Source organism: Podospora pseudopauciseta, chromosome 1 (assembly GCF_035222475.1).
Source record: "Podospora pseudopauciseta strain CBS 411.78 chromosome 1, whole genome shotgun sequence".
Classification (NCBI taxonomy): domain Eukaryota; kingdom Fungi; phylum Ascomycota; class Sordariomycetes; order Sordariales; family Podosporaceae; genus Podospora; species Podospora pseudopauciseta.
In genome coordinates this window covers 1,043,474-1,059,955 of record NC_085892.1, presented here as the reverse complement: position 1 = coordinate 1,059,955, position 16,482 = coordinate 1,043,474, and the positions used below count along the sequence as shown (strand labels likewise).

Sequence of the window (16,482 nt, the reverse complement as noted above, 5' to 3'; positions counted from 1 at the left end):
GCTGAAGTGGGGGAGCTGAATGTGGGGCAGCTCATGTGAGTTGGTGTCAACCAAACGGCCGGCAATATGAAGATGATTGTTGAGACGCGTTTCTTTCTTTAGCGCGTTCAACTGTCAAGCTTGTTGTTACTGCAACACTACCACACAACATCGTTCTGCTATTGGATGTACACAGTTTCACAATTTCTGATCATGATTATCGAAACTTCTTGACAACCTCAGCTCTACGCACCCTTAGGACAATGGCCGGTCCCTTTCCGACGTGGTCCCCCAGCCTGCTTGGCAGCAAAGCCACAAAAATACCCCGCCGTCTTGTTGAGGTTCCCAAAGACCAGGAAGAGCTATTGAATAAGAGTGATTCTTGGCATAAGGGTCATGTTCCAGCGGCAATTTTGGACAAGATCAAAGCTGGCTATACAGAAACTCGACGACGATCTCCTTTAGCGGAACCTCCACTATCAGATCATGTCAGAGCAAGCTCACAGAGTTCTCGACGTCTACCTGCTGCTGGCGTGCCATCGTCACCTATACCAGCTCCTCCACAAACAAAGGAACCTCAGCTAGCAGCAGTTGTGGAACTTTCTTTACCTAGCAACAGTTCTGACTCTTCTGAAGATGAAGCCGAGATTCAAGGCCCCAAAGCTCCGCTCCATACGGACGCCCACCCGAGTGAACCACAGGCCTCCGGGATCCCTATTCCCCCTGGACCGACGCCGCCCTCAGCACAAGTCATACCATCCACATATCCCGAGCCGTCTGTTACCGTGTCGCCACCCAAGCCAAAGCGACAGCGTCTTATGAAGAATGTTGCTGCCAGTCTCAACCCAGCAGAGGTTAGCATGCAGCTGACCCGGCCATCGATTCTCTCTCTGCCAAAACCAGCCAGCCCTCCACCACCAGCCGGTTCGTCGTTACCACCCAGTTCCTCAGTACCAGCCAGTCCGATGGCGATTCGTACACAGCCAGCCAGTCCACTGGTCATACGTGCACAGCCGGCCATGCAACCAGCTGCTGTTCCCAGCATGATTCTACGTGGCGGTGGTCTGCCAAGATCAAGCGGGAGTACTGACAAGCCTCCGCCAAACGTACCTGCTTCCCAAGACCCCTATAACATCTTTAAAGAGACTTATCCAGACTACGATGGTAGTCTGGGTGACTTTGTCCGCGGGGTTCTCTCTTTGATACCTCTGCAGAAAAAGAAAACGGTCCCACAGTACATTCTAGACGACTACATCCGTGTTTTCTCGGGCGATTATCTGGAATACATCGAACAGCTCAGGGAGGACCAAACGCCCCTGACCACTTGGGAGTGGTATTGCGTCCATGTTCCACAACCAGTGTATATGAAAGGCGTTCTTTCTAGCGACCGACTAAAGGATGTCCGCCGTCGCTACCCCGATAAAGTCTCTGTGATTGAAGCTCAGACAACACCTCTACAGCCCAGCGTTCAGCCACCTGAGGTGCAGCATATTCAAAGATCGAATGCGTTCTCGACGCCCGCACCAGCGAGGATTGGACAGCATCATAACGCACAGCACAACCAAGCTTCAAGCCCTATTTATCTTCCGGATTCCCCGCCAATGCCTCTGAATCCTGCCACGAGATCTTCAACCCACATCGCCGAGTTGGCAACTGATCCGATTTCCACGGCAGAAGACCGGCCATTCGAGATACATCCTCGTGGGGGTCATCGTCGCTCTACAGAGGTTGTTGGCCCGGCATCGAGGTTTATCTCTGCCTCGTCTCGCCAGTTTCATACCCAGAGTACGCGGCCGGTCAATATGACGGCGTCGAGACTCCCATCTTCGAGTGTACGGTTTGAGACGCAGGTAAACTTTCCGTCATTGGAAACAACAGCGTCTGGTAATTCGATCTGGGACCGTGAGGACGATGCCATGGGGTCGGTTGACAGACAGGAGGATAATGAGGCAATGAATGATGGTGCGCCATCTCCATCCTTGCAAGACAGTGGAGAGGACGCTCTTCAACAAGCAGCTGCTGGAATTCCCAAGTCTCATATAGAGTACAGGGTATCGGGTGAGGGTATCAAAAGGCCGTGGGAAACGATCGATGATCCCGAGCAACAGGAAGCAGTACAGCAACAGTGTTTTGCAGCATTCTTGAGAGACGCATGGGGCCCTCGCCGCAACAAGGGAAAACAGGTCGGAGCTGTTGTGTAAGCATGACCGCTTTGTAGGAGTAAATATCAGATACCAAGCCGGCTGCCAGGCGAGCCTTTTTCATATCAACATTCGTGTAATTGGTCGTAAAGGGGGTATCATGTATTTATTTTACATTTCTCGATTTGCTCTTCTGGAATCAAGTCTGGTTTACTGATCTCCAGCCTCCTGAGCACGTCGTTTCTCCTCCTCTTCAGGCGTCATGGTCCGTAGTTGGAGAGCATGGATACCGCCTTCTCGGGCCATCTCGTCCTTGAGCAGCGAGTAGACCAAGCGGTGGCGGGCGGGCTGCATCTTGGAGCGAAATGCCTCGGAGGTGATGATTACCCTGAAATGAGTCTCTCTCGAGGTGCTACCTTCCATGGCCTTGTGGTGGGCGTGAAGGTGGGAATCGTTGTGAATCTCGAGGGTGGTGGGCTGGAGAGCAGCGGAGATCTGGTTGTAGTAGACAAGACAAGCAAAGTCAGCGTTCCATAATAGCTCGGCACACTACCAACCAGCCAGACAAATTTAGAGCGACGAGCAATGTATGTAGGTATGTATGTACCTTCTCCCGGATCACATCCTCGACGGGAGTGTCTGATGATGCCATGGTGGAAAGCGGCCGGCGAAAGGCTCTCGACAGGTGGTTCAAGGCGGCTCGGCGCAACATGGAGCGAGAAGTGGACGTGCCGTTCTGCGGGGAGAACAAGACGACAATATGCAAGATGGGCTTCCCAAATGCCAATCAGAGGTGTGGTGTTTGTCGTCGGTCGATTTCCAAGGCTTGAAATCGAATCGTCGGTACAAACGTGGGGCAGCCCCTCGCCGGTGTTGGGGACCAATGGGAGTTGGCCCCAGGCTGTTAATCCCTGTCCCATCTGCTGCAAGGGATGAGCTTTGGGTGGTGGGATGCTGGTTTTCCAGCGGACGGCAAAGACAATGGAAAGCAACTCTATTGCACTGTAAAGGAGTTTCCCCACGGTCTCCACCGAGGAAATAGAGGGCCGCGCAAGAATGGGCTATTTGCGTGCGGCGACCCTGATGAGGCTTTCGACTTTGCCCAAGCATAAGCTTTCGTCATCCCGAGTGCCCCGCGGGCCCTTTCCCATTTTTTGCTCCACAATTTCTGCGGAGAAAGAAGTAGGAAGCGTACTGCCGGACTCGGCTTCAGACCAGACCGCCGTTGCCCCGTCTCCCTCTCTCCAATCTCCATCTCACCACACCCACCCGACACAGTACCTAGGTATCTCAGCGTACCCTTACTTTAGCCACCGCCCCCTGTAAGAAAAATACGGCGATCTCTGATACGGGATAGCCGCTGGGGAAACTGTTGCATAGCTCCCGGTCCTGGCAGCCGAGCCGTTGCTACATCCCGCAGTGTAGTGTGCTTTTGTGTGAGTGGTGGTGTTCGTGGTGGTGTGTGAGGACCAAGCCCCTGGCTGCTTTGCCTTCCTATTCCACCGACCTGCGTTATCCGAAGCTAGTAACCGCAGATTCAGAGTCCAGGTTTCAGGGCCGGGCAGGCAACTTATAAACCGGATCCTCCCTTTTTCCCCCGCGCCGCCGCCGCTACTTCGGCCCCCCTCTTCTTCCTTTCCTATGTTCCTTGCCCGCGCACTCGGCAGGAGCTCTGGTGTTCGAATAATACCTGCTCCCGTCTCTACTTCATCTTTACTACACCGTTTCAGGATATCATCATCGTCGTCGTCGTCTTCTTTTACAGGTTTCAGGATGGTTTCGACGCTGCCCAAGCTGCCCGTTTTCGAGGCAATCTCCAAGCATGACCCGGAGTCAACTGTGGTTATTCACTCCAAGAGCGGCCGGCGCTTTCAGTACGGTGAGCTGTTGGGGGATGTAGCCAAGGCCAGGGATCGTCTCTATGAGAGCGCCGGGAGGGAGGATCTGGATGGTGAGCGTATTGCTTTCTTGGCCGAGAACAGCTACGACTATGTGGGTAAGCCAATTTCACGTTTCCAACCCACCGGCAAATTCATGAGGCTGATTCTGTTGTCCAAGTGACTCTCCTGGCCATCCTCGGGGCCAAGTCCATTGCTGTGCCCATGTCTCCGGCCTTTCCAGCCTCGGAGCTTCAGTACATCTTGAACCACAGCGAGGCATTGATGTTGTTAGCCACCGGCAAATTTGCCTCCAAAGCTCAAGAAGTTCTCAAGACAGAGCTGGATGTCCAACCAACCTTCCTCCAGCTCGACAAGCTCCAAGGTGGAGGCCCCCACGAAAAGGTCACACTCGACAAGTCTAGCCCCGGTTCCGCCGGTATGATGCTGTACACCTCTGGTACCACCAACCGACCTGTAAGTCAAACCCCAGATAAGTTACACACCCACGCAAGCTTCTAACTCCCTTCCCCCCCTACTAGAAAGGCGTCCTCATCCCCCAAGCCGCCATGACAGCCCAAGCCCGCTCCCTGATCCAAGCCTGGGAATACGCCCCCTCCGACCACCTGCTGCACCTCCTCCCCCTCCACCACATCCACGGCACCATCAACGCCATCTTCACCCCCCTCTTCACAGGCAGCTCCATCGAATTCCTCTACCCCTTCAACGCAGACGCAGTATGGAAACGTCTGGCCGCCCCCTTCACCACCACCCCCCCCCCTGACCAACCCAAAATCACATTCTTGACCGCCGTCCCAACGATTTATTCCCGGCTCCTATCCAGCTTCAAAACCCTCCCTGAAGACCTCCAAGAACCCGCCAGGGAAGCCATCTCCCCTGCCCACCTCCGCCTGACAATCTCCGGTTCCGCCGCCCTGCCCACCCCCATCAAGCGTGCCTGGGCGGACTTGAGCAAGGGGAACATTTTGCTCGAACGCTTCGGCATGACAGAAGTAGGCATGGCGCTCTCTTGCGGCCTCGATCCGAACGACCGGGTGGATGGCTCCGTCGGGTGGCCTTTACCCGGGGTAGAAGCAAGATTGGTAGATGTTGACACGCATCAAGTCATTGAAAAGGGGCAGGAAAAGGACCTCGAGACGGGAAGGGAGAGGGTGGGGGAGATTCAGCTTCGGGGGCCGACGATTTTTGCAGAGTACTGGCGTAACGAAGAGGCTACGAAGAAGGAGTTTGTGGAAGGGAAAGACGGGAGGGGGTCGTGGTTCAAGACTGGTGATGTTGCCGTCAGGAGACCTGGTCCGGAAAAGGCGGGGAGGAGCGAGATGAAGACTCAACGGGAGTGGGCGAGGGGGGATATGTATTTTATTCTGGGGAGGAAGTCGGCTGATATTATCAAGTCGGGGGGGGAGAAGGTTTCAGCGTTGGAGGTGGAAAGGGAGATGTTGTCTCTGCCTCAGGTGGCCGAGGTTGCCGTGCTGGCGGTGCCGAGTGGGAAGTGGGGGCAGAAGGTGGGCGCGGTGGTGATTTTGGATAGGGAGCATTGCAAGGAGGGGAAGTGGTCGCCGTTGGAGATGAGGAGGGCGTTGAAGGAGAGGTTGGCGGGGTATAAGATCCCACAGGTGCTGAGGGTGGTGGATCATATTCCGAGGAATGCGATGGGGAAGATTAATAAGAAGGTGCTGGTGAAGGAGGTTTTTAGGGAGGAGTTTAGTGGGGATGAGATGTAAGATAGAAAGGGGCAAGAGAGAAAGAAAATGATAGAATTAGACTCTCCTATGGTATAGATTCTTTGGGGGTTTAGAAGGCTAGTACTAATGATGAGTGTGCATGATGCTGGGAGTTTTCTGATCAAATAATCGCATTGTTTGGTCTGGGATGTAATAGAGTGAGGAGGCACAATTGAATTGACCCATCGTGTCTTTCTTTTCATATGCTTCCAATCGTTGAGAGCATATACAAAACTTACCTCGGCATTTATGTTCAAGTAAAGTCCTTAAAACACTCGAGATAGCATCTAGATATGTCTCAGAAGCTCTCAAACATCAATTTCACTGGAACGGACACCCTGTGGGGAATACTGTTCTCTATCAGCCATAGACAAACCCTAGAGACCTAGAACCCGACAAGTAAGATCTATACGCCCGGATATGAGCCTGAACAAGAGGCAATAGTCTTAAAACAAGTCGAAGACTCTATCCCATCTCCATTATACAGTTCATCTCGATTGGTGTTACATCTCGGCTTGTTTTTCCACGAATTTCAACCTCACTCAAACAAGGCATTGTTGTCACCACTCCATCTCTTTGCCATCACCGGTTGCGGCTACGCAAAATGAGCAGCAATAGCAGCAAGATTGCATAATATTGACTATAAAAGCTAACATATATTGACCCCCGACTGTGAAAACGCCTTGCAAAATCGCAGATAACGTCCTAGTATTGAATAAACCATGAGCAGTCCTGAGAGCCGTTCCCCCCGTGCACCCTCGACATAAAATGAAATGACCAACTTTTCGCAAAGGAATGAAAGAGATCCGCCCATTTGTCGTCTCATCGTGTCTATTTCTTATCCCGATCCTGCCAATAAAGCCAGGCTGATATGATATGCTCTCGGATAAGAGAGCCAATATCAGGGGGTATGCATGCTTAAACATATTCTAGCAATTAACCATCCTCAAAAAACTTACACCACGAACTTCGCCTTGGCACGAGTGCTACCACTGTGAGCACTGTCGGTGTGACCAGAGAATTCGAGCTGCTCGGTGGCAGGCAGTCTGAGGACCTCCTTGAACCGCTTGCCAATCGTCATCAGAATCTCTTTGCCCTTCTCAGGGGAGCGGCCCTTGCCGCCGGCAACGTCACCGTCACCACGGCCCGGCACGTGTCTCCCGGTGGTGCGGGTCCAGACACCGATTCTGAAGAAGGCCTTGCGCACGTTGACAACAACGCCCATGACCTCGCCGTCCTCCTCGTTCTCCAGGGTCTCGCCAATGGCGGCGAGCATGGTGTGCAGCCAAAGGTCGTCGATGCTGATGTTTCTCTTCTCCTTGAACTGGTACGACCACTTGCCACCATGCTTGTTCTGGGGGTCCTCCCACTCGGGTCGCACACCCTCCTTGAAGAGGTGGTAATCAGACTTGAGCGCAAGCTCGGAAACAGGAGCGATGTTGTTCTGTAGAGGAACAACAATCAGTCACGTATACTAAATCAGGAACACAGGGTCACAGGATCCTATCAACATACGTAGACACCCCAAAACTCTTCAACAGACTCAAAGGTAATCACTTCCTTGAGCAAATCGTTCCAGTTGTCGCCCTGAATCGTCCGGTTAGTAGCCGAGCCGAGACTGTTCGTGCAGGTGCGGGGCACCCAAAGAGATACCAACCTTTCCGCTGGCAGGCTTGGTGAACCAGAGTGTCCACCTGTTGGAAAGGGGATGCTTGACATTGAAGTTGTCCTTGTCGTGGAAAACGGTGACGGTCTTGTCGTTGTCCTCGGAGGAGGCGCCCTCGGGCTTGTTACCTCCATCGGGGGAGATGGGGATGGTGGTAAGATCGACCTGGTCGGACATGGTGAGGTTTGTGTGTGTGTGTGTGTGGAGCGGCGACTTGTCGAATGCGAAACACTGCCGTGTCGGGAAATGGGGAGGTGAGGTTTGGAGTTGGGTAGAAGGGTCCACAGGGCAACAAAGATTGCGTCCCGCAGTTCGCTCGTTTTTGGCGTTGGGTTTTTTGAGTGGGAGGGATTCGCAGAGATGCGACTCGGGTTCTCCTGTCGGTTTGGGTGGTGGGAAAAAAGCTCAATTAACCGCCGGGGGCAGGTGCAGGTAGCTCTTTCTAATGGCAGGTGAGGAAGGAAAGCTTGACTTTGCTCCAGGCAAAGGTCAGGGTGTGTGCGGTAGTGGCGTTGTGGTTCGAAGAGGTTTGTTAAATCGTCAGTCGCAAATTCATCAGTGTTGGAGGGCGGCGGGCGGGCGCTCGCCCAAAACCACCCACCCTCTTGTCAGTTTAGCGCCCCCGTTGGCCAGGGTCCTCCCACCTCCGCAACCACTCCTGTCACGTGTTTCGTCACGAGGTGGGGCTGATAAGCTTATCTCCCAGGTTGGCCCCTCACTTCTCTAACTGGATGTGGGAAGAGGGTGGGGCTTGAGGCGTGGCTTGGCGGGAACGAAAAAAAAGTTCAACGCAACCGAAAAATCTGTGAAAATTTAAGAACCCTCCCGCCTGCCCCACGCTGCAATCGGGTTTCCTTCTTTGCGCCAGATTCAGCTCTCCCTCACAAACTTCCCTTCATCAACCACACATCCTTCACAATGGCGGACGAAGTTTATGACGGTGCCATTGGCATTGATCTCGGTAAGAAGCCACCACCACCGGCGAGCGCTGCCCCGCGCGCTCTGCCAGCAAACCCACAGAATCGATATCGATAAATTTTGGTGTGCGAGGGGTAATCGCTAACACAAGTTTTTGCGAATAGGTACCACCTACTCTTGCGTTGCTACGTACGAGGGTACCAATGTCGAGATCATTGCCAACGAGCAGGGTAGCTTCACCACCCCTTCTTTCGTCTCCTTCACTCCTGAGGAGCGTCTGATCGGTGAGGCGGCCAAGAACCAGGCTGCCATGAACCCCGTCAACACCGTCTTCGATGTCAAGTATGTGCTTACCCCTCTTTTCCGGATCTCGCTGGGGAAGACCACAAATTTTACAGCGACAGTCCGCTAACAATTTCTGCACAGGCGTCTCATCGGTCGCCGCTTCGATGACCCGACCGTCAAGAAGGATATGGAGTCGTGGCCCTTCAAGGTCGTTGACGATGGTGCGGGTAACCCCAAGGTCTCCGTTGAGTACCTCGGCAGCACCCACACTTTCTCCCCCCAGGAGATCTCCGCCATGGTCCTTGTCAAGGTTCGTAAACAAATCCCCGAGTCAGACTGCAAAAAGCCGAGAATGTGCTAACCGGACTTCAACCCACAGATGAAGGAGATTGCTGAGGCCAAGCTCGGCAAGAAGGTTGAGAAGGCTGTCATTACCGTGCCCGCCTACTTCAACGACAACCAGCGTCAGGCCACCAAGGATGCTGGTGCCATTTCCGGCCTCAACGTCCTCCGTATCATCAACGAGCCCACTGCTGCCGCCATTGCCTACGGTCTCGGCGCTGGCAAGTCCGGCAAGGAGCGCAACGTCCTCATCTACGACTTGGGCGGTGGTACTTTCGATGTGTCCCTCCTCAACATCCAGGGTGGTGTCTTCACCGTCAAGGCCACCGCTGGTGACACCCATCTTGGTGGTCAGGATTTCGATACCAACCTCCTCGACTACTGCAAGAAAGAGTTCACCAGAAAAACGAAAAAGTCGCGAAATTCCCTGTCCAAGAGTTTTCATGAATATCTTTGACTAACTGTGTTTGTAGGGATCTTTCCGGTGATGCCCGTGCCCTCCGCCGCTTGAGAACTGCTTGCGAGCGTGCCAAGCGTACTCTCTCCAGCGGTGCCCAGACCACCATTGAGATTGACTCTCTCTTTGATGGTGAGGACTTCAACATGCAGATCACTCGTGCCCGTTTCGAGGATCTCAACTCCAAGGCTTTCGCCGGTACCCTCGAGCCCGTCGCTCAGGTCCTCAAGGATGCTGCCATCGAGAAGAGCGCCGTTGACGAGATCGTCCTCGTCGGTGGTTCCACTCGTATCCCCAAGATCCAGAAGCTCCTCAGCGAGTTCTTCGACAACAAGAAGCTCGAGAAGAGCATCAACCCCGATGAGGCCGTCGCCTACGGTGCTGCCGTCCAGGCCGGTATCCTTTCCGGCAAGGCCACCTCCGCTGAGACCTCCGACCTCCTCCTTTTGGATGTCGTTCCCCTCTCCCTTGGTGTCGCCATGGAAGGCAACATCTTCGCCCCCGTCGTCCCCCGTGGCCAGACTGTCCCCACCATCAAGAAGCGGACTTTCACCACTGTTGCCGACAACCAGCAGACCGTTCAGTTCCCCGTTTACCAGGGTGAGCGTGTCAACTGCGAGGACAACACCTCCCTGGGTGAATTCACCCTTGCTCCTATCCCTCCCATGAAGGCTGGCGAGCCCGTCCTTGAGGTCGTCTTCGAGGTCGATGTCAACGGTATCCTCAAGGTTACCGCCACTGAGAAGACCTCCGGTCGCAGCGCCAACATCACCATCTCCAACTCCGTCGGCAAGCTCTCTTCCGCTGAGATCGAGAACATGATCAACGGTAAGCCATCCCCCTGACTGCTTAAGCTTGAATACCAGACACTAACAATCTCTATAGATGCTGAGAAGTTCAAGACCAACGATGAGGCTTTCAGCAAGCGCTTCGAGGCTAAGCAGCAGCTTGAGTCTTACATCAACCGTGTTGAGGAGATCATCTCTGACCCGACTCTGTCCCTCAAGCTCAAGCGCGGCCAGAAGGACAAGATTGAGCAGAGCCTCAGCGAGGCCATGGGCCAGCTTGAGATTGAGGACTCCACTGCCGACGACCTCAAGAAGAAGGAGCTTGCCCTCAAGCGCCTTGTTACCAAGGCCATGTCCTCCCGGTAAATTGTCATTTCTTCGCTTTAACGAGTGAGCGGTTGTTTGGTGGGCCTTTTCACCTAGGTTTTCGGGCGCATTTGGGACGGGATATGAAGCCACGGTCTGGATCATCAAGCGGGGCCCGCCGTTTTAGGGCCCTTTCGGTATGACGGGAGGCGTCTTTCCATGCTGTTTCGCGGAGCGGGACACAAAAAAGTTAGAGGGATCCAGGCTTCGAATTGCATTTCGCTGCGGAGCCATCGTCTTAGGCAAAAAGAGGATGTCAAAGATTGCAACGATTGGGGTGTTTTCCTCTTTTTATTTTCTTCTTACGACCCGAATCTCTTTGGCGCCATGCATGTAGACTAGGGAGGTTCACCAAAAAGTATAGTGATGACCAAATGTTTGATTTGTTTGTTGACCCATGTTGAGCTGTCTTTTTGGCTGCTGCTTCGTGTTTTGATATGTTCGCATTGTTGAAGAATGACTCTTGCCCCCGGCTGATACTTTCCTTGTTCTATACTTTTGATGTTTGCTATGCCTATTGTCATGTCTCACAGGCGTATAATGATAGACCAGACATCTGTTTACATCCCCAAGACAGCTTGGCAGATACAAACAATACCTCCAGTTCCTATCAAGAAGCCTGTGAACAACTATCATAGCCCCATATGGATGCTTTTGAGGCCTACAGAGATGTCAAACAGGCCTCAGCTGTCAGTCTATATGCCTTCTCAAAAATTCCAAACACATTCATTGCATAAAAATATGTCTTCTTGTCTTTTCCATAGGAGTTCCACTCTCTTTAACAGGCCTACCACTATCTTCTATAGGCATTGGCCTGTTCCCAGAACATATATCAGGATGTTTAAAATGCCTGTATTATCACTTAATACGCATTAGAATATATTCAACACACGTCCGAAGATAGTTGATACGCATTGAAAGATAGCTAAGAGGCGTGATAGTATCATTTGCATGTGTATTTTGAATATGAATTTGTGTAGAAGTATTTCAAATAGGCCTTTGTTATGTCTTGGTAGGTGTCTGATGATTGTTTTGAGGTGTTCAAAGATAGCGTGAGGGCCTACTGTTAGACTTGGAAGACATCAAGTCGGTCTAGTCATGCCTTGTTCCGGAAGGATCGTGTCCTTTTGCTCCCTGGCATGTGTAGGGGAGATAGTCTGATGCGCTGATGGATATGATGAAGGCATGGCGATACGATGAGCATGCATATAGTCTTCTAAGCAATGGCTCCATTCATGGAGATCAAGCTCATCACTTGTCCTTCAGTATGTGTCCCACGCCTTCCCTTTTCCACATCTGGTAGTCTGGAAGAGGTATTGAAGCATCCTATGCCGGCTTGAGTTCACTGCGATATGTTGGCTCTGTGTTACTTGAACTTTCCTCATTTTCTGACAAGCATTAGACAGACCTTTTAGAATGTTGAGGGCGGCACCGCTGGCCTCACCTCTGGAATGATATGTCAGTTATGCTGGGAGGGTATGCATAACTATCCGCCAAATCTTCGAGATCCAATCTTTCGATCTTGGAGGGCTCCCTTAATTGTAGCCGACGGCTTCGAGTACAATTCACGTGCTGCCAGGCTGATCTGTGGCTTAAGTAAGATTCTAAGTAACGTATCGTTACGGTGTAAATTACCAAAGCCTGTCTCATCGACACTTCTGGTGGCTTCTTTGGAACTGAAGAGACTCGCTGATCAGTACTTTTCTCAAGCCATCACTTACACTATCCCATTGGCAGTAATCCACTCTATTCTAAAGAGTGCCGACCCCCCTCTTTCTGCTGGATAGAATGCCGGTATAGCTGGCAAGAGCAAGATTACTCCAGCCCACATCGAGAGTGCTTTTAAATACTGGCTCCAGTTTGATGAGTTACCTTTGAAGGTTCAGGGTGCCTGGTCACTGTGGGGGAGGAAGCCCAACGTTGAGGCTCAGCAGTATCCCAGCGCCAACCAATCTGCGGTGGAGTCTGTTACCTCGACCCCGCCCCAAGCTTCGTGGACTTACATTCTCCCCCGAACATTGGAATGCTGGTTCCTTCCTATCATTACCTTCAGTTTGCTCACTCAACACATCGTCTTCATTGTCACAATATCTCTTGATGTCTAACCGAAGTCTACTTTATGGTGTTTAGTCGCTCTCTCTGGAACACGACGAGTCTATGCTGCCTTGGAATATGGAATCCCATGATATCAGCGCACCGAATCCACAGCAGACGAGTATAACACACAACAAGTTTCATTACTTTTTCGACCTACCTCCAGAAATCCGCGAACAGATAGTTGAGCACGTATGCCTCCATCCGGGGGGCGTATACGTCACCAACGGCCATGTGATCAGCGCTCGAGGCGTTGGCCAAACTGCCCGGGATCTCCTTAATGACCCTACTGCTTTCGAACCTCTCGTGGCAGGCCCGCCTGTAAACATGATGCTCACGTGTACGGAATTGTATAGAATTGCGAGCGGGATATACTACGGCAGGAATATGTTTCATCTTCGCTTGGCGAACCAACGGTCGAAAACACTAAAGGCCGACCAACATGGCATCCGGAAGGTCCTCATGAAGACAGGGAAAGTCGATAGGTTGCTGCTGAGGAGCTCCGATACGCAGAATGACGGCAATCTTGGGTCAGTCGAAGGCCCAAGGCTGAGCTTGCGGCATGTCCTCGTTCGTATTGACCGGTTCGGAGGTGCCTACCTGGAAAACAAGTTGATACCTGCGCTGGGCTATATGATACTTAACGGAAGGCTTCGCCGCCTCGAGGTCGAAGTCCCTTTGGGCAACGAAGGCCTTGTCCGTCGCGCTTCACCACACTATGGCTTATTTGCACCACCACAAGACGCTATGCGTACGACGATGTCTTTGAGGCACAACCCGGTGATGAAAGCGCTGCTGGTGGTTTTGTCGGACCCCTACCTGGAGAAGGCATCGATGAGAGTACGCAAATCGGACAGCCCTTCTTTCTGGTGCCAGTGCCACGCTCCCGAAGTCGGCTCAGGCGAGAAGTCTGACGATAAACCTCCGATGTGCTTCTTGAAGCACTTACCTGGCGAAACTTGCTGCCGACGTCGATTTGACAGCTTCGACAAGAAATTCTGGGCAGAGGTCAACATTCCGAGGCTGATTCAAGAATGCGGCATCGACTCGGCTCAGTTCAGGATCAAGAAGGTCGAGGCCCCAGACCCCTTCTCCTGAGTGTCGGAGACCGTGATAAACTTCGGCGTTCGCTGAGAAAACAGAAGACATTCCCAGGCTGCCAAGAGTTGTGTGCTTTCGCCAAGACGGGCCAGTACCGTTGATCAAGATCTGCCGAGCGCCGCCGAGAAAGAAGGGATCTGAGATTGGTGAGAAATCCCAGGGGGTGGTTGTGATGGGTATCTGTTCATATTTTTGTGTAGTTGAGAAAAACAATCATGTGGTTTCCTGACATCAGCCGCCTCCCCTGATCAACGTGCTCGTCATCCCGAGTCAGGCAGTCACCATACAGTGGCACAATCCAAGCACAAGATGACGGTCATTGCGGAGGGGTCCTATGGATAAGTGCAGCCCGTGAGACGGGGACACAACCTGAAGCATGCTCACATGGGCACCACAGCATATCTCATAGATAAGCAATATGTGGCGATTATTGCCTTTTCTTCACCACGTCTTCGCTCCACCACACCATTACCTTCAGTCTGCACAGTACTTATAGTCAACCCGACACTTGCGAGCCCCTCGCCAAGACCAGCATTAATCTGACGAGAATGGGTCTTTGGGCGGTTAATGAGAATCTCCCCCTTCTTCATATAATTGCAACTTTGACAATCTCTCAGAATCCCCTCTTCTACACACACACACGCACACACACAATTCGGCCTTTCTCTTCAGGTTTGCCAAGTGCCATGTAGCGATCTGCCACCTGCCGTCTTGGCTTGCATAACACTACATACCTCAAAGAGCTTCTTCTGACCCTCCCTCTCCCTTTTTCCCCCCTGAGATTCATATCGATCATAAAGAAACAAAAGACAATTCGGAGAGACAACTCCGTTTGATTTCTTGGCTGATGCTCTCTTCATTCGGCAACATTTCACCAACACCCCGATGGCACATCCGCCATCATCATATCATCCAGGTTTTGTACCCCCACGCCGCTCTCTTAGTACTCTGCGGCGCGAATCCCAAACCAACCCCCATACCCCCATACCCCGGAAAAAACAACACCAAGAAACCATCAAGTAATAGTGCCTCAGTTAAACGAGCCAAAGTAGCATAGCGAGCTCTTGTCAACCCGCTCGCTTCCACTGTTTTCGAGGGACAGCTAGAGGCGGGGGGTAATAAGGCTACCTTTCCAACAACTTCTCCTCCGCATTTTGCGCTGCGCGGGATGTTCGGGGAATGGAAACACCGGAAGTGAGAGAAAGAGTCGAAGCCAAGAAGACAACACATCACATCCCCCATCTCCCCATCTCAAGGCTATGTACCTTACCTATGGGCGGATTTACGACCTAAACTCCCCGACATATCCGACCCTCTCTCAACAGAAAAAAGAAATCCTGTCCGAAAGAGAGAGATAGAGAACTAACCAACCAACCAACCAATCCGGCCTTTTCGGGAGGATATCTGTTGCTTACATGTTGCCAGCATCAACATCAACAAACCCCCCCCTCCTCCTCATCCTCTCCCCTCCTCTTTGGGCACCATCATCACCACCACCAGTCAGCCACCATCAGCACAACAAAAAAGCAACAAAAAAGCTTGATACTATCCACCCATACCTGACACTACTGCACCTCTTGACCAGCAAGTAACCAGTAATCCCCCCCCCCCTTCGCTCTCATATCCCCGCCCTAAAGATGCATCATGCATAAGATCTTGCCAAGAAAAAATCCCTCCCTCCTTTTGGTTTCCCCTCTCCTTCAACCCCCTGGTCCATACCGAATCTTGTCCTCCCCCATCCCATCCCACCTCTCGGAATTAGGATTATCAATCTTTTCCCCATTCATTCCTTTCGTCCAGCATACTCAGAACCCCTTCCCGTCTCCGTCTTGGCTGGGGGTCCTCAAGTTGTGTCTCTGTGAAGTTGTGTCTCTGAGCTGGTCGGGAAACAAAAGGACTGAGCATATCACAAACATGTCATGTGTGTGAGGCGAAAAAGATGTGTGTAACTTTTCTTTTTGGTATTTCTTTCCCAAAACCCTCCATCACTCTTTAAAAGACCGCTAAAATATGATTTCCAATCCTCCCGTAAAGGTTGTGTCAAATTTGCCCACCCACCTGCCATTGCCATTGTTGATGAAAAGAAAGATGCAAAAGTTTCCCCGCGTTAAAACTCCATGCTTTTTTTGCTTGCTGCATCATCATGAAAAAACTCGTAAAAAAAGAGACCAGGATATTAAAATGATGTAGGAAAAAAAGAGCGTGTTGAGAGTAAATCACTCCTCAACAGCAACCTCATAAAAGTCCTCCTTGACACCGTCCTGGTGCTCGCCCCAGTGGACGGGTCCCAGCTTCAAGAACCGGAACTTGGAGGCGTCCGAGCTTAGGCTCGAGGCGCGGCGCTTCTGCTCGTCTTGCTTCTGGGGAATGGCGGCGAGGGCCTCGGCTGTGAGGGGGGGCGCAGAAGTCTCTTGCTTCTGGCTGCGGGGGTACGACTCCGAGGTGGAGGGGGCGAGGGACAAAAAGGTTGAGGGCCGGCGGAAGGCATTCACGGGGCGGAACTCTTGGGCTTGCTCCGAGAGCTGGCGGATTTGCTCTGGGGTGAGGGGGGAAGACATTGTGTTTTTGGTTTTGGCGTGTGAATAAAAAGTTTGTGTGGGCTTCTTAGTGGTGATTGTGGTTGCTGTAGTAGCTTTGGATAGAGAGATGATGATGAGAGACCAGCGTCAGTAAGCTTTGGAATACTTTAAGAACGAAAAGTTTGAATGAAGAGAGAAAGAGGA

General features: G+C 52.1%; 7 protein-coding genes across 7 annotated transcripts; 4 read left to right on the top strand and 3 right to left on the bottom strand.

Moving 5' to 3' along the window:
- Positions 1-242: 242 nt before the first annotated feature.
- QC763_102710 (uncharacterized protein) lies at positions 243-2,180 on the top strand (the record flags this gene model as incomplete). The annotated part of the gene is made up of 1 exon (XM_062906829.1): positions 243-2,180. The coding sequence occupies one exon, from the start codon at positions 243-245 to the stop codon at positions 2,178-2,180; it is 1,938 nt and encodes a 645-aa protein (XP_062769717.1).
- A 56-nt stretch (positions 2,181-2,236) lies between these two features.
- uvi31 (BolA domain UV induced protein Uvi31) lies at positions 2,237-3,349 on the bottom strand. The gene is made up of 2 exons (XM_062906828.1): positions 2,728-3,349; positions 2,237-2,615 (listed from the first exon to the last, which is right to left on the bottom strand). Exons 1-2 carry the CDS (start codon positions 2,830-2,832, stop codon positions 2,331-2,333), a joined length of 390 nt encoding a protein of 129 aa, XP_062769716.1. The 5' UTR covers positions 2,833-3,349; the 3' UTR covers positions 2,237-2,330.
- QC763_102690 (uncharacterized protein) lies at positions 3,159-5,944 on the top strand. The gene is made up of 3 exons (XM_062906827.1): positions 3,159-4,116; positions 4,179-4,474; positions 4,540-5,944. The coding sequence occupies exons 1-3, from the start codon at positions 3,762-3,764 to the stop codon at positions 5,740-5,742; spliced, it is 1,854 nt and encodes a 617-aa protein (XP_062769715.1). The 5' UTR covers positions 3,159-3,761; the 3' UTR covers positions 5,743-5,944.
- A 369-nt stretch (positions 5,945-6,313) lies between these two features.
- Positions 6,314-8,289, bottom strand: TIF45 (eukaryotic translation initiation factor 4E). The gene is made up of 3 exons (XM_062906826.1): positions 7,400-8,289; positions 7,258-7,329; positions 6,314-7,186 (listed from the first exon to the last, which is right to left on the bottom strand). The coding sequence occupies exons 1-3, from the start codon at positions 7,583-7,585 to the stop codon at positions 6,698-6,700; spliced, it is 747 nt and encodes a 248-aa protein (XP_062769714.1). The 5' UTR covers positions 7,586-8,289; the 3' UTR covers positions 6,314-6,697.
- SSB1 (Heat shock protein ssb1) lies at positions 8,185-11,034 on the top strand. Its single transcript, XM_062905082.1, has 6 exons — positions 8,185-8,369; positions 8,491-8,668; positions 8,753-8,921; positions 8,991-9,367; positions 9,427-10,238; positions 10,296-11,034. The coding sequence occupies exons 1-6, from the start codon at positions 8,327-8,329 to the stop codon at positions 10,562-10,564; spliced, it is 1,848 nt and encodes a 615-aa protein (XP_062769713.1). The 5' UTR covers positions 8,185-8,326; the 3' UTR covers positions 10,565-11,034.
- A 1,702-nt stretch (positions 11,035-12,736) lies between these two features.
- QC763_102665 (uncharacterized protein) lies at positions 12,737-13,756 on the top strand (the record flags this gene model as incomplete). Its single annotated transcript, XM_062906825.1, has 1 exon — positions 12,737-13,756. One exon carries the CDS (start codon positions 12,737-12,739, stop codon positions 13,754-13,756), a length of 1,020 nt encoding a protein of 339 aa, XP_062769712.1.
- A 2,219-nt stretch (positions 13,757-15,975) lies between these two features.
- On the bottom strand, positions 15,976-16,317 carry QC763_102660 (uncharacterized protein; the record flags this gene model as incomplete). The annotated part of the gene is made up of 1 exon (XM_062906824.1): positions 15,976-16,317. One exon carries the CDS (start codon positions 16,315-16,317, stop codon positions 15,976-15,978), a length of 342 nt encoding a protein of 113 aa, XP_062769711.1.
- Between the last annotated feature and the right edge of the window lie 165 nt (positions 16,318-16,482).